This window comes from Coloeus monedula (assembly GCF_965178545.1).
Source record: "Coloeus monedula genome assembly, chromosome: 2".
In the NCBI taxonomy this organism is placed as follows: domain Eukaryota; kingdom Metazoa; phylum Chordata; class Aves; order Passeriformes; family Corvidae; genus Coloeus; species Coloeus monedula.
The window spans coordinates 20,488,095-20,504,840 of record NC_138782.1 but is presented as its reverse complement, the minus strand read 5'-3'; the positions used below and the strand labels follow the sequence as shown (position 1 = coordinate 20,504,840).

Genomic DNA, 16,746 nt, shown 5'->3' with positions numbered 1-16,746 from the left:
ATTCTGTTTACTCTGCATTTTCCACACATCATAACTAGAGCTGAAGGCTGTTTTAGCCAACAGAAATTTTGACAGCCTTTAGCTTAACTTTTAATGTTCTTAAGAGGTGTCTCGGCAACCGCGGGGCTGTATTAATGAAAAATGAAACCGGGTAGGAGCACTGCTCCTTAGTGCTGTCCCCAAATCCCCCTGTTGGTGCCATGGGCGGGCCTTGGCGCCTTTTCCCGTCGCGGCGCGGCCCCGCCCCTGCGCGCGTGCCCGGTTGGGGGCGGGGCGCCGCGCGCGTCCGCGGGGGGGCGATGAAGCCGGCGCGCGCGGCCGTGTGGAACGCGAGGGCCGCGCTGCTCTACTCGCTGGGCGGCTGGACCACGCTGGGCGGCCTCATCTACTACAGCCGCCAGAACAAAGCCAGCATCGGTACCGGGGACGGGGCCTGCGGTCACCTCCAGGGGGTGGGGAGGGAGCCACACGACCGCGGCTTCGCTGAGGGCGGGCCCGATCGGGCGCGAGTCGTGTCCGGAGCGGGGCTTGCTCGGGGGCGGGGCTTGCCTGAGGGTGAGTTCGGCTGCTCGCGGGTCCTGGGCTCTCCTGGGTGCCAGGGCACAGCGCCGGGATTCCCCTCAGCCCCGCTCCCGCCCCTTCCCCCGGCCGGGGAGTGCAAGGCCCGGTGCCGCCCGCCCGCTGCTCGGGGCACTTCGGGCTGTGCGGCCCCCGGAGCGCAGCCTCCGCTCGGGCCGGCCGAGTGACCCCGGTGTCCGCCCGCGCCCCCTCACAGCCCCTCGGAAGGGAGGTAAATTCCGTGTTAATGGGAGAAGCTCGTGCTTTATCTCGGGTCACAGGAACGGGGACTAGACTCTTCCCAACCTGCTGCTTTTATTTGCACTGTGGGAATGGTTCAAAGATTTTCTGGGGCAGGATTAGGCTGGACATTAGGAAGCATTTCTTTGCCGAGAGGGTGGGCAGAGAGTGGAAGTAAGAGGCACTCTGATTGGGCTGCTTGGGCTAGCTTTAATGTGGGTAGCTTGGGAAGCTGGTAGTTACTGCTCCTGTGGTACTGGTTCTTGGCCAGTACCAGTGCAGGTATCTGATCTACCTTAGTAAATCGCTTTTTCTGGCTACACAGTTAACAGATCTTTGCTATCTATTCCTCAGAATGTGAGGAAAAAGCAAAAAAATACTGAATGCCTGTGTGGCTGTTGTTGTGCCATGATGAAGGGATAAAACATTTTTATTGCTATGCTCTTTTTTGTCTTCCCCCCCCGCCCTTTCTGTTCCTCAGAGAATGCAAATGATCCTGAGGCAAACCAAGGTATCCGCAAGGAAGTACACACTAAGGAATATCCTTTTGGATTGACAGTGACAACAGAAATAACATACAAAGAGGTTCCGCCTCCTCTCACTCGACTGCTCAGGCGTGTGGTGTCATTCTTTGTTCCTAATGACGACCCTCCTTCTGAAAAGTGAGCTGTCCAAAAGCTCAGAATGTTGTGCTGGAGAACCTCATCCCAGTGCCTGGCACCAGACCACTGCTGGAAAACTGTCCCTTGCGTTGCAGAAACAGCAGCTCTGACCAGCTGGTGTGAAGTTGCTTTCCCTGCTGGTGTGCAGGACGTACGTGGATGATCCAGGATGTACCTGGGATGGCTCCTCAGCTGGGCAGCTCTGAAATGGATACTTCGGGAACGATTAGTAAATGGGAAGGAACATAGTTTAATGTTTTGGGCACAGAGTTCTTAATGGTCCTTCAAATAAAAGCTCCCAAGAGATGAGTTACAAGTGCAGGAATGTTTCTGTAAGCTAAAAACTTACTGAATGTTCTGCTCTAGGCTCTTGTTTCTTTAGGGGTTTTCCTGACCCTTACACATGCTACATCTCCTTGTAGGGTACTGTCCCTCAGCTCTGTGGCCGTAACTAATGCTTCCTGCAGCTCCTATGGACATGGCCTCCCTTCTGGGGGAGCTGACCCAAGGCCCTGCACTAGCAGAGCTTCCTTTCTGTGGGGGCTTCCCTGTTTCTATTGGGGCTCTCCCTTTTAGGACACATCTTGCCCTGCCCCACATGGGTCTCTAAGGTTTCCCATCTTGCTGTATGGAAAGCTGTCTCAAGCTCCTCTGCCCACACACCTCAGCTTCCAGATCCTTCCAGTCTCTGAAGGGGGCCTTGCAGGGATGCTGGAGAGGAACTCTCCGTCAGGAACTGTGGTGATATGACAAGGGAGAATGGGTACAAATAAAAAGAGGGGAAATTTAGGTTAGATAGTAGGAAGACATTTTTTACTGTGAGAGTGGTGAGGCACTGAACAGGTTGCCCGGGGAGGTTGTGGATGCCCCAGCTGTGGAAATGTTCAAGGCCAGGTTTTGGATAAGACCTTGGCCTAGTGCAGTGTCCCTGCCCACAGCAGCGAGTTGGGATGAGGTGATAAGGTCCTTTCCAACCCACACCACTGTGCGATTCTATAGGAGCTTTTACAACCCAAGTGCCAGCCAGCCCATGCACCTACAGACCCACCTTTCCACATGGACTCCTCAGGTCCTTACAGCCACCCCGTCCTTTTCCCAAGGGCTCCGCCCAGCCACTCATTTTTATGGGCACCTCGCTGTGTCCCTATAGCTGTTCCTATAGCAGGTGCCGCTCTGCTTACCTGCATATTCTCCTTTTTGTAGGCGCCTCCCCAAATCCGTATAGGCGATCGGAGGAAGGCCAAACGTGAACGCACCTGTCCCTTCCCGATGGGATTCCCTATCTAGCGGCGGTGCCGGGGCTGCGGCGGCACCTCCCGCCCGCCGGGGGGCGCTGCGTGCGGGCGCGGGGAGCGGCCGCCGCTGCCGGGCGCCGCCGCTGTCCCCGCTCGGCGCCGGCCGCGCTGCGCTGCGCCATGAAGGCGATCGTGCAGCGGGTGGCCCAGGCCAGCGTCACAGGTCAGTGTGCCCCGGCCGCGGGGCTGCGGGGGGCCGGGGGCGGCTGTGCGTGTGGCTGTGTGGCTGTGTGGGCGCTCCCTTCTCCTTGTCCCCCCGCGTGGGTTTGGCGTGGGGCGGCTCGCTTGCGGCTCCCCTGGGGGCCCGGCCGCCGGCCCCCGTGGGGTGCGTGTGGGGGGGTGTATGGAGCTCTGTGTGCAGCCTTGGCTGGCAGGCGTGGGTTGGCAGTCGCGCTGCCGTCGCCTCCTCGAGCGCCTTTGTGTTGGCAGCACAGTCGCAGTCATCTTGCATCGCGTGTGTTCACGGAATCACAAGAATATTCCGAGTTGGACCCACAAGGATCACTGAGTCCAGCTCTTAGCCCTGCATAGGACGTCCCCAAGAATCACACCATGTGCTTGTGAGCATTGTCCGAACGCTTCTTGGGCTCCGTCAGGCTTGGTGCTGTGACACCGCCTTGATGCTGTGTTAGTGGGGCTGCCCTGGTCACGGCCTCGCATTGCTGTGCGTGTGGTGGCAGTGCCATCCCAGTGTCCCTCTCCCGTGGCATGCATGCTTTGGCACTACAGTCACTGTCACCTCAGTGCATCGCAGGCAAGGTGACAGTGCAGCCTGGCTCACCTTTTTGCATTGCCTGTGTGTGTGCCAGTGGTGCTGTCCCAGCTGCCACCAGGCACTGCATGCCTGGGTCTAGCCCTGGTGCCAGTAGGAATGATGTGTCCTGATGGAATGTCCCTGCTATTGGTTTGGACCTTCTGTGCTCAAGGGGCTTAAAATCCCCAAGAAGTTTGCCTGTGAGGCAGTGAATGTCTGCTGTGGGAGTCCTGGGTGTGCAGCAGTTATCCAACAGCTTCTGCTTGTGCATCAGCACTGGCAGAATGTGTCTGTAAGGGCACAGCTTTTGTGCACAGCTGGGACTGTGGGCACAGCTGGTCAGACCCTGTCAGCACTGGTGTTCTTGCTGACTTGGTATCACTTTTCTGGGGAAAATTTAAACTGCTGTTTGTGGCTGTTGAAGATTTCGAGATATCACTCTGTGAGAGAGACAGTGCTGTACTTAACAGAACCCTTCTGGGCTAGAGGACTCATGCCCTGATCTGGCCACTAGTGCCCAGTCACTTTCAGCTTTCACTGGAGGCCTGATCTCCTTTTGTTTTATGGGATGTTTGGACCTTTTTGTTCCAGTCATGAACCTGGATGCAGTTTTAACAGCGGGGGAGCTGGTGCTTATCTCAGTTTTAAGACTGCATTTATTCTTACTGCAGTCATCTCAGGGTCAACCACGTTAAGATAATTTAATTAAATTAAGGTAATTTAAAACAATTCTTAGGAAAACACAGCAGATCTATGATAGTTTGTGTTTTACTGTAAATGTCATGAAAGGGGTTGTTTTCCCAATTAGGAGGGCAGAATTTGGAGGTTGTTGAAAGTCGTGTTTCAAAAAATCCATGAGGACTCTATCAGGTAGAAATCACCTTTTCACAAAAAATGCAAAGTATGAAGGGAATGGTGGAGTAGAGAAATTACGCTTAGTGGCATCAACCAGGTGGATAATTTTTCAAGGATTGGAAAGAGTTTTACCACTTCTCTGGTTACCACAGCTGATCCAATAGTAGTAAAAAAAAAATCTTTTTACAGTGTTTTTAAATGCTGGAGTAGTTACAAGCTCATAAAGAAGTGGTGATGTTTGAAAGCTTTTGAAAAAATGTTTCCATGTGATCTTTCAAATCTACAAACTTAAGACAGAGGAAACAGGATTTAGAATGCTGTTTTCTTTAGTGGTAGGCCAGCTGAAACCAGTCTTTACTTGTGCCATAAAACAAGACAGTGCATTTAGCCTTATTTTTCTTTTCCCTCTCTCCTTTCTCCAGTGGGTGGTGAACAAATCAGTTCAATAGGACGAGGCCTCTGTGTGCTGCTGGGCATTTCTTTGGAAGATACACAAAGAGAGCTGGAGCACATGTAAGTCACTCCCTTCCTTTTGCCCTGTACTCTTCCATTTGTGCAGTGCTGATACCTGTGCAGTAGCTAAACAAATCAGCTATTCCTATTGGGAAATTCAGGTTTGCCTGTTAGTTTCTCTTCAGATTTTACCTTGAATACAGGTTTCTTAGAGTTTATTCTTCATGTTCCATTGAGAAAAATCTATTCCCATTTTCTGCTATGTGTTTTTTATCAAGAACAGATTTTTTTAGGTGTCTGTCCTTTTTGAGTCAAAAAAAATCCGTCCTTCAAGGATGGGATTTAACAGAAACCTCAAACTCTCCTTTTAGCTTGCACATGAGTTTTGTTCTTCCTAAAGGCAGGGTAGTCTTGTCGGTTGCTTGTCTGTAAACAGGCATCAGTTTTGGCAGCCTGGGGGACTGGCTCTGGCCATCTGTTCTATGGCCACAGAATAGTGGAATTCAGCCAGAAAACACATGCAAAGAGAGAGCTCTCCAGGGGCTTCTTCTGTCTCTTTTGGGCTGGTTATTGCTCTAGGGCTGACCTAAGTCCTTGCAAAGGCAAAGAAGAAACAGGGAGTGGAGCTGATTGATGTCAAGAAGGGGTTTTTATTCTCACATGCTCCATGGGCTTGCCTTACTGTTTGCCTTCCTCAGTGTGTAACTTCTGCTCTGCCATCGCTTCTGATCCCTACCTTGGTGAATGTGGAAGCTGCTTCTGAATTTTGCAGGCAGGAGGTCTGTAGCTACCATGCTCTACACACCAGGTTGTTGGGATGGCTGACACAGGAAGGGCAGGAAGCCAGCATCTGGGCAAAAGGACTGAGAGAAATCAGCTTAACCAGGCTTTTCAGGTCCTATTAAAGGAAACTTTAGTAATCCTGTAAATGAAACAATGAACATCTCTGTGAAGAAAACAGAGTAGTGTTGATGATTTAAGCCTTCTGCTGGTGCCTTCCAGTGGATGCTTTCAACAATCCACTTCATTCAGGAGTTAATTCTGTTTGCTGTTGACACACACAAATTGGCAAGGTTGTTCTTGTGACTGTGCCTTAGTCATGGCAAAGCCCTGAAGCTAGACCACAACAAAATCTCAGCTTTATCTTACACTGACTGCCTCACCTGTGGTGCAGTGCAAAATGCCTGGCTGATGACTGCAGTTGAAACGCTTTGCACTGGGTAGGCTCCCTTGGTGCTGCAGGTGTGAAGAAGCCAGAAGAAGAAACCAAAGACAGGAGAGTGGCTTGCATGCAGTCCTGTTATCAGTTAAAGTCCTGGCATGGACTAGGTTGCAGCTGCCTGCCACTTCTCATGATCCACTTGTGAAGGTCCCCTTGTTGCTTGAGCCAGTCATTTCTGTCCCCTATCTTTAGAAAATCGGCTCAAAATTCAAACCACTTTGCTGCCAGCTGCAGTTCTCTCCTGTTCCTTGGATTCCTCCTCTCATCCTGATGAAAAATTGTTTTCATCATCTGGCTTATGGGGCCTGGTTTGGGAATAGTGCTAGGAAGTGACAAAGCAGGAGGAGTATATGTGAATCATGATTGGAAACAAAAACCCACAGTTTTAAACACGTTTTAGGATGATCTCATTTCCTATTGAGTGTGATTTCCCGGTGCGGTGGGAGGATTAAAATTCCTAAAGCTGTTCACACTTTCAATAATGCTGTGACACATGAAAGCAGATAGTAAAGAGTGAGCTTTCTTACTTCCTGTGCCATCTTTATGTCACTGTGTAACATGCAGTTATTCTGTCCTGATACCAGACTCTGTAAAATGATGGTGTGGGTTAATCATCTAACCAAGGGCTCTCTTGGTTATGGCCTAATGTGATGAGATTCCCATGGCTGGGAATGAAGGTGCAGAGGGATATCTTGTTATGTGGAGGCAGACTGAATATGCATCTGTTCTCATTCTGTATGGTACCTGTTGATCCTGTGTGGGACAATTTAGGAATTATCTTCTCCTCCTCCTAGGGTTCGAAAGATCTTGAACTTGAGAGTCTTTGAAGATGAAAGTGGGAAGCACTGGTCCAAAAGTGTGATGGATAAACAGTATGAAGTGTTGTGTGTGAGCCAATTTACTCTCCAGTGCATCCTGAAGGGAAACAAGCCTGACTATCACATGGCAATGCCCACGGAGCAGGCAGAGTCTTTTTATAACAACTTCCTAGAGCAGCTAAGAAAAGCCTACAAACCAGAGCTTATTAAAGGTAAGGACAGAAGGTTGGTAAGGTCCTTGGTGTGACCAGTGGACACTTGTCGTGTGTGTTCCCTCCTGAGTGTTGCTTTCTTTATTCTGTGGTTTTCTGTAGCTGGGGGGATGTTATGGTATTTTCAGTAGAGCCTGTCAGGGGGACCACTCCAGTCTTCTAGCCAAGCTGTTTCCTGGCCTTCCTCTGCATGACATGTAGATGTTCTTGTATTGCTTTTGGCTGCACAACATGAGCAGCCCAGAGAAGCTGCAGCCATGAGAACAAACTCTGAGGTCAGGCTCCCTCAAAGGCTGGATGTTTTGTGCTGTGTAGTTAGATTTACCCAAGAAATGGAATTTTTTCTGAGAAGTGTATTCAGTCAGGTTCCAAGGTGTCACCAGTGTGTGATGGACAGCACAGTTCCATCTGTCACTTCCACATCCTGTTAAATGGAATTGTGACAGTGGGAGGTGTAATGTGCTACTTAAGAACAGCTTTTGATTTAGGCTCTCTTTCCTCAACTCTGTGTTGTGTGTGGAACAGTTTTCTCTTTACCAGAGAATGCCTGGCTTCCCTGCATATTTGTGCTCTGTCCATACTCAGTCTTTTCTGTTTGGTTTTCTGAGTGCTTTCTGTCCATTTTCATATTCACATTTGACTTTTTGCTACACTTGACAGAAGACAAGTTTTTAGAAAAGACTATTTTTTAAATAGTGGCTGTTAATAGATTATGGTTGACCTTACTTTCCTTATGAGGAAAAAAGTAAAAAAAGACAGAAAACTGATAGCTGGGGAAAGATTAAGAGGCTAATTTTCATATTGACTCTAGGTTAGGGTAATTATCCCAGTGCTTTCCAAGGAGGGACAGTGAAAAGCACACAAAAAAGTCAGTTTTTTCAAGCTTTTCAAGCTTGATATGTTCTTCCAATCAACGTTTGTTCCTGATAAGGAGTGCATTTCTGATACCCCTTCAACCAGTTTATATTTTGACAGCAGCTTTTTGAATTCCTTCTCTCAGTGAATAGCAGTTGTATACCTGAAATGAATATTAAGTGCCCATATTTTGGCACTTTTTTTCCCAGTGCTTTCTGCAAGAAGATCTTTGACTTCTGCATTTTTTTTCTGTGCTGAAACCACAGATTTGGAAGTGTAAGAGTGCTAGTGTGTCAGATAACACATACATTTAAAACTGCTGGCAGCACTGGAGCTACCTGTCAGTTTATGATTTTGCTTTCTTATTAAGCTGTGCCAGTTATGGTGTATTGCACCCAAGTCTGTTAAGATTCTCTCAGGTCGAAGTTTCTGCTGTGCCAATTGTTTTGCCAGTGTTTTTTGCTTCTTTGCTGTCTGAAAAATCTGTACTGACACTGCCCCTACATACACATAGGCACACACACACACACCAGTTGTAGTTCCTGGGAGATGAGAGTTTGATTCTCTGGATTGCTACAGGTGCCCTTCCCTTTGATCTTACAAATTGCTTAATGCATCTTAGAGGAGTAATTTAATCACTGAAACTGGAATTTGTGTAGCTGAGGGCAAAGACAGATCAATAAAGGTCTTGTCATATCTCCTAAGAGCCTCGTACTTTCTGGTTCCTGTCTGTGTTCAGTAGAGAATTTGGCTGTTGGAAGTTTTAAGTGCTGGGCAGGCAGCTCCTTTCTGCTCCCTGATCTATCTGGAGCTTGCCAGCCAGGAGCTCAGAATGGGAAGTGCTCCCCAAAGAGAAGCACAAACCATTCTTTCACACCAAGAGCAGTGGGACACTTGACAAAGAAAATCTTGGAGAAGGTTCAGAGCCATGGTTCCTACCTTAACACAATTTAACACATGGGCACCCACATATAGGAAAAGGCTGCATCAGAAGTCCTTGTCTGTTGTGCTTCAGCACTTTTGTTCTTAAACATCTCAGTCTACTCTGAGGAGCAGAGCTGGTGACTGCAGACCTGAGCATTCATGTTGTGCAAGCTAATATCCAAATATCAGACCTACCAAGGCCCTCCTCATGAGTCAGGGCCTTTGCTCTCTGTCTTGAATGTGGATTTAGTCCTCTGAGGCAGTAAAGATTAACATGGCAAGGAGTGTGAAATGTCTTACTCCCTTAGTAGTAATATCTAAGTCAATATGAGAGGATTGTTCCACAAGGAAGAGTTTAATTCAGATTAAGGTTTGGTACAAGTTGAAAGCATAATTATTCTCCCTGATTAATTCCCTTTGTGAGTGTTGTCACTTCAGAATAAGCACTCTTATCTGGAGCAAGAGTATGCACATGAGGTTAATTAAGAATAACTTTGCAAGTAGACAAGCTTAGAAGTGTAAAACCAGTGTGAAATTTCTAGGTCATAAGGCTCAAAATACGTACAAAAATACTCTGGAAGTAAATGATACCTCTTTTTCAAGTGTTTATGGCTCAGATGTGGCTTCTCTGACTCACCTCAGGTAAAGATCTTCCATCTGAGGAAGGCATGTGTGCCGGATTTTTAGAGGCAAGGAATTTGGAGAGATGGATGTCCAGCAGAATGAACTTGCCACTTTAATGATACTTCTAGGATCCTATTTTATTGCACAAGATGTTGCAAGATGAATTGATCAGTCCAGAAGTCTTAGAGTGGGAAAAAATTTACTACACTGAAGTGTAGTAACTAGAAATTTAAACGTGTGAGGAGAATGGGAGGGAGCTGTTACAGAAGGATGTTCCTTGACAGTAGTTCTGGTGCCAAAAGAAGGTAGAAAGTTCTTGTGAGCACAGGAGTGCTTTGAGTGTTCTGGTAAAGGTGGGGGCTTATTTGACCACTTTATCACCCTCAAAAAAGGGACTTGTGAAGTTCATGGGTTTTTTTTGGTCCATACATATGAATGGGAAATGGAAAAGGCCATCCTTTTTTGTGAGTAAAGTACAGCAGAGGGATGGGATGATTGTAGAGAGCAATTCAAATAGTTGTTCTCTCACTAATAAAGTTCAAGATAATATTCTTTGTTTATTATTTTGTTAAAGAAAGATCCATTAGTTTTGACTGGCTTTTGTGGTCACAGGATATAGGTTACATCTGTGTAACTCTCAAAGACCAGCCTAGGTTACAAACAGGAATGTAGAAATGGCTGTAGCAGATTGGGACTGAGCTGCACCCCAGTGTCCCCTGCTCTAGAGTGTTCAATGTCAAATGCTTCAGAGTAGGCTCCAGGTCTTCTTACCTTTTGCCTGTATATAAAGTTTCTTCAAAACATCAACTGGCTAATTGGACTGGGTCCCAGCTGGGTCCTTTAAAATTTCACCTCCTGCCTGTGAGAACTGTGGTGCCCATCCTGAACTGTGGACACCTTGATTACCTGTAGACTGGGTTTGTTTTGTGCATGTTTCTCTATTTAGCCTCTCTGAATTTCAAACTACATACCTGGGTGCACATACACTATTTTTTTCTTAGTAGCTCTCTGCTGTTCAATGGTTGGCTGCCATTTTATGTATTTTTTATTTCTTTGTGGTATCACACTTGGTAAAATCTTTGGTCCTGAGCACTTGTTGTCTCTTCCCTTTTCAGATGGCAAATTTGGTGCCTACATGCAGGTCCACATCCAGAATGATGGTCCTGTAACAATAGAACTGGAGTCCCCAGCAGCCACTGTTGACCCTAAACAAGTAAGTGACGCATAGGTCTGTCTGGAAAGGATGTGTATCCTCTGCAAACTTGTAGCATTCCTGTTGTGAAGCAGTACAGCTTCCCTTAGGCACAAGGACCTTGTCATTCCTGTGCAGCCTCTGAACAGTCAAATAACTGCGTTGTTTTCTTCAGTTCCCTGGCCTGTTGATGGCTGCCTGCAGTCCTGGGAAAGGTTGTGTGTATGTAATGCAAAACAGCTTTCCACAGTTTATTCCTCCTCCTCATTAAAGCTGTTGTTTAATCAGGACTCATTAACAATGTTTTTAATATGTCTGGACCACCCCCCCTGCCTTTAGTAAAGTTTCTTGCCATGTGGGTGCTTTTGCATGTGGGTGACTGGCTGGAAGTGGAGAGGTGCCTCTCTGTCAGAAACAAGGGAGCAGTGAATTTCAGCCCCAAATTTAAGTCTGGATTGGAGAGGAGAGTTAGCTCTGCTGAGTAACAGCACAAGCTGTGCTGAAAACCAGGTGCAGTGATGAGGCTTCCTCATCCTCTAAACACAACAGTGGCCAACTTTTCCAGGCTAAAAGAAAAGGGGGAGGGATTGTCATTACCAACTGTGCTTCAGCAAGGCCACACCAATGTTATTTGTTTAATGCTTCACTTGTTGAAATTGTTACTGCAGTTTATTAAAAGGACATGCGGGAAGAACCAGGAAACTAGAAGCCTGTTAATCTAACCTTAGTGCCTGGAAAAATTATGCAGAAGACTATGCTGGGTGCTGTTGAAAGGCATTTAAAGGACAATGCACAGTCAACATGGATTCAAAAGAGAAAGTCCTGTCTAACTGATACTCTTCTACAATAAGGTCACCTGCCAAGTGAAGGAAGGGAAGGTGGTGGATTTAGTTTTTCTGGATTTTAGTAAAGCTTTTCATACTGTCCCTCACAGCATCCTTCTCAACAAGTCCTCCAGCTATGAAATGAGCAGATACAAGTGCCCTGTGTTGCCTTAATAGCTTGGGTATTTTGGTTTAAAGTCGGTTTCATTTTTACCTTCAAATTCTGTTCTCTATTCTTTTATGATGTTTTAGCCCCAGAAAGAACTACTTCTGTTTCTCTTCTTTCTGTTTCTCTTCTTTCTGTACCCTCACAGTTTTACCCAAAGAGTTCTCAGGCCAAACCATGCATAATTAGCAGCAGCAGCAGCAGCTCTGATTTTGGAGTGAGAACTGCTGCCCTGTGTGTAGATGTAAAATAACCAAGGAATTACCAAGGCGTGCAGGATACTGCAAGGTTTCATTTCTTTCTTGGGGAATATTGGCTTGTTCAAGGCTGCCTTCTATACCCATGTGACAACATCTTCCTGGTGGCCACAACTTGGGCTGAAGACAGGCAAGGATGCTTGTTTGAAAACTTTCTCTGGCATTGTAAGGCCCCAAAACTTGCTCAACGAGCCTCTTAAAAGGGCTTATGTTTTTATCATGTTCCGTGAGTTAGACACAAGGGAGAAATTCCAACAGGATATTATCAAGAGGTCAAAACAACAAAAACTTTACTGGCAACCTTCAGAAAATCAGAGAGCTTTGGCAAAGGTTTAGAGCAACATCCAATTAACACAAAACATTTCACAATGCATTGACTTAACCCATTCAACTTCACAAACTCCAAACCTGTCTGATTTTAAGTTGCTCAAAACTCGGTGAAGAGGGAATTAGAAGAAGAAAGAGACAGAAAAGATACAGAAAAGAACGAATACAGCTCCCACTCCTGGTCCCAGCAATGTTCAGCTGATAGAAATTCCAAGAGGAGGTAGGGTCAAGACATCCATCACACAAGATGTGATGAAGAAGAGCCAGTTTAAATTGTTAGTCTCTTTCCTCTTCCCTGCCTGTTGCATTCTTTTTTTGCTGTCAAAAATCTGTTGATTTGCTTGTAGCATGGGAACTAAGGCTTAGGATTAGTGTGGTTTTTATATTCTTGCTTTCAGCTTTAGCAAGAAGAGATAACTGAACCATCCTGCAGTGTTTAATGTGATGTTAGCAGGAAGAGATTAGACAAATAATTGCTGATGAATAGCTCTTTTATGTCACTGGATATGACAGTGAAATATCTCTTTTTGTCTGAGCAATTGTCTGTGTTTGTAATTGGTAATCTGAACTTTATAAGTCATTTGCAATGTAATTAGTAAAAATACATTTGGATTAGTCAATCCAAATGTATTTTTTGTATTCCTTGTGCTAGAGGGATATAAATAAATCACTTCTCTTTTATACTTGGGGTGATCATGTCATCTTATGGTGATAATCCACTGTCTTTTCTAAATTTTTGAAAATCTGAGCCTTCAGCTTTTTTTTTTCTTTTTTTTTGTTTTGTTGATACAGGTATTGGTGTTGTGAATCTAAGTTGCAAGTTTTACACAAATGCTCACATTTATGATTTCTTAGAAATAGACTTCTGAAATTGTTGTATTCCATGATGTGTTTTGTCCTTACTTTGTGAATAGCTGACAAAACTTGAAAAACAGCAACAAAGAAAAGAGAAGACCAGAACCAAGGTGCCATCTGAGTCAAGTAGAGAAAGAAATGCCCCCCGAAACAAGGATGACCCCAGTGCCAGCAGCGGAGCAGAAGGAGATGTGTCCTCGGAAAGAGAGCCTTAGCTCATCCAAGGCAGGCCTCAGGTTTGGCTTCTCCTCTCTTCTGTAATGCTTGGCCCCCTGCCTGTTTCAGTGAAGCAGCACATGCAGAGAGTGGCATTAGAAGTGCTGAAAGGTGAAATTTTATCATCTTGCTGGTGGGTAGCCTCTGCTCCCATCTGCAGTTGCCCAGCAGAATGCTGGGGTGGGTGAAAACCTCTTCCCCGCTGAGTGCTTGGCTGGAGTTGAGGGTTTGGTCCAGGCAAGACTGTTTCCATGTTGACTCAGGAAATCTGAAAGCTTGATCTGATAATACAGCAGTGACTTAACTCAGAATCCTGCCTTGTGTTCTTCAGATACACAGAGACACAGGGCTGTATTTCTGTCTGTCCTCACCAGCCCGGATACCACACAGTCCCCAGCAGTGGAAGTGGAAAACAGCTCAGAAATTGGAGACAGAGCAGAACTGCAGCTTTCTTTCATGGTTCTCACCTGCCCCTCCTCAGTTTGTTCTTTCCCAGGATGATTTAGTAACAGGCTGTTTTACAGACCTCCACCATCTAATAAGGACATTAGGGCAGGCATTGAGAGCCAGACTTCAGCAGCAGCAGGAGATCTTCTTTCCCTTCAGGCACTCGACTTGCAGAACATGCCTAGACATCAGTGAATGGAATTAGACTGAATATAGACCTGAATCCTTTGTCATGGATTATCTGCCTATGTAGATAGGTGTTTATCATACTCTTCCAGTCAGTTCTAAGCCTTCAGGACACAGACCCTGAAAAGCACATTGCTGATTTTGACTTTTCAAATACATCCAAGCTCTCAAGAAAGTGTTATTATCCCAGTCTGCACACTGAAGCCCTGAGCTGGCTGTGCAGTTTAATTATTAACAGCTTTACAAAGTTAAGGTTTAACTTTTCTCTCATTTTCCTGTCCTTAGAGTTTAATCTGGCCATGATTTATGCAATTCAGCATTGTGCATTGCTCACAAAGTTAACTTTCTTTTCTTTTTTAAATCCATGAATTTCCCAGGTGGTCAGACATTGGGTGATGATTCCTGTTCTATACAAGGTTCCCCCCCACTGTTTCTGGGTTATGTGTTGAAATAAGAGCATTTTAGAGGGTTTGCAGGCCTTCTGGAGTGTTTTGGTCAGTCCAGTCTTTCCAATAACATTCGGGTTTCTAAGCAGCTGAACATTTCTAAAATGTGGTATACAGATAACCTGGCATTAATTTTCATGCTGTGACAATAAATAAAGATACTTTTCTCAATGGGATTTGAAGGAATCCTGCTGTATTTCTGCTCTACCTACAGTAATGTTCCTGTTTGTTTGCCTTCCACAGTTTCTTACACAAAAGCTACACTGGATTCTTGAAAAAAGACCCAACATTCGCCTCAGCAACACTCTTCAGCAACTTTGGAAAAGGATGGAAAACGGGAAGGCAGAGCTAAGACATTAGAAACCTATCATCCTGCATTGAACCAACCAAAGCAATGCTATCAGATTCAGTTGTTAATGTGTAGTGTCAGTAGTGAAAAGGACTTGTGACATTTCTGTGTATGTGTTCTCACACGACTGCTGAGTAAAGGGTGACTGTAGGCAGACTGTAGCAGAGCATTTCACTCTCAGTACGTGAGCTCCATTTAAAGAATAAATCAGGGTTTTTCCTTAAACTTACACTTGAATTCTGAAAATTTCTCTGAGTAGGCTTGTGTATTGATTCTCACTCTGTGGTGTCATGTGTTACCTGTTTCCATTGCAGTGTGCAGATCTGTGCATCTTCTGGTGAATTGTTAGCTGCTGCCTAACATCAGGTTAGGCAGTCCAGTCTTTCTGCATGGATTAAGTTATTACAAGGAAAGATCAGCCTCTAGTTGTTTATCATGTGGAACACATCTGTCTTGTAAACTTTTTTAAAACCAGAAAAGACTTTATTAAATAAACAAATGATGCCAGCTGAGTGCCTGTTGGTGTTTGTGTATTGCATTTCCTGAGTCACTCCTGGGTGTAACAAAGGGGGTGGACACAGAGCTAAAGTTGCAGGCCAAGAAACACCTACTGCTTCAACGCAACCACCTCTCCTGTGGAAGGTTGGAAGTCAGGCTGCTGACCCAAAATCTTTGCTGTTTCTTGCACATCTAAGTCATTTATTTTGTGGTAGCCATCAAAATGCCACACAGCTGCTCCACCTACTGCATCCAGGGCTGCTGACAGACACTTTTGTCAGACCCATGAGAGGCAGAACAGCATTTGGAAACTGCCAGCAAACAACAGGAGCTGAGAAGCAGCTGCAAAACTGCCAAGGAAGCTTCGGGGGAAATAAAAGACTGCAGATTGTTACACTTGGACTTCTTTCAGAGATGATGATACCTTTTATATTTGCTATTTCTGAGGTCTGCCTTGCCCTTCCAGTCTTCCCTGGGCACCTGCTGTGACTGCCATCAGAGCCAGGATGCCACTGCACAGCTCTCTCCCTGATTGTAGGGATAACTCACTAGAGAGAGTTAATCCAAATGCACATCACAGTTACAGTGCTGCACACTGTGTAACCACTGTGGGATTTTTTTAAAACTTCTGGGCTGCTCGTATTGTAAAATATCAGTCAAAACCAAGACAGGAGAGTTTCAGAGCTGCATCCTGATATGTCTTTTTAAAATCCATGAAGCTTAAGTAAAGATTTAGCAAGCTACACACCTGGCATTTGAGCTGGAATGGTGAGTGGGCAGGATAGGTGGAAGTGTTACACTTAGCCTTGCCTTTAAGAATTACATAATTTTCCATCTGACCCTTATATGCAATATAAGGAAAAGCTGTATGTTTGGGACAGATGCTTCCTGTTGTCCTGTGCCTGGAGTATTTTTGAGCATCATCATTAGTTTCAAAAAAACCACCACTTCATTTAAGAGTACTCTTCAGGAAAAGTTACTGCCCTACTCTACTGGCGGCCAAACTTGGGCCACTTTTCCAAGTGCAGTTACATGGCTTTGAAACTGGGTATCTAAACCATGGATTTTTCTGCTTGTAGAGAGCTGCAAGCAAAAACTAGGCTGAATTCCTGTTTCTGTTCCTTGGCTTGATAGTTCTTAGGAAAAAATATTTTCTCAACAGAAGTCACCCCCAATGAAAATGTGCTGCTAATTGTCATTGACTGCTCTAACCAGAAACTACAATAATTGTGACACTAAGAAATATGTTTTACAGGTGTTTTTCAAACATCTTCATTCAGATACTGAATCTATGGGCTATGTTCAAAAAATAGGATTTAAAGAATGGAACAGTCAAAATAAGTGATGTTTCTACAAAGCTGTTTGGAAAAATGATTGGACTGATTTATTTTGGTGTCTAAATACAATGAATCCAAGCCAAAATAACATGACTATTGATGTAAGTACCCAGTGGATAAGCTCATAGTTTAGAAGCTAGTGTGGGCAATTAATTAAAAATGTTCTGATTTACA

At 45.4% G+C, this 16,746-nt stretch overlaps 2 protein-coding genes across 2 annotated transcripts; both read left to right on the top strand.

Annotated features, from left to right (window-relative positions):
- Positions 1-272: 272 nt before the first annotated feature.
- On the top strand, positions 273-1,769 carry SMIM26 (small integral membrane protein 26). Its single transcript, XM_082302782.1, has 2 exons — positions 273-417; positions 1,280-1,769. Exons 1-2 carry the CDS (start codon positions 300-302, stop codon positions 1,462-1,464), a joined length of 303 nt encoding a protein of 100 aa, XP_082158908.1. The 5' UTR covers positions 273-299; the 3' UTR covers positions 1,465-1,769.
- Positions 1,770-2,820: 1,051 nt separating this feature from the next.
- DTD1 (D-aminoacyl-tRNA deacylase 1) lies at positions 2,821-15,244 on the top strand. Its single transcript, XM_082303421.1, has 6 exons — positions 2,821-2,918; positions 4,787-4,877; positions 6,834-7,069; positions 10,588-10,685; positions 13,153-13,329; positions 14,632-15,244. The coding sequence occupies exons 1-5, from the start codon at positions 2,876-2,878 to the stop codon at positions 13,306-13,308; spliced, it is 624 nt and encodes a 207-aa protein (XP_082159547.1). The 5' UTR covers positions 2,821-2,875; the 3' UTR covers positions 13,309-13,329; positions 14,632-15,244.
- Positions 15,245-16,746: the final 1,502 nt, after the last annotated feature.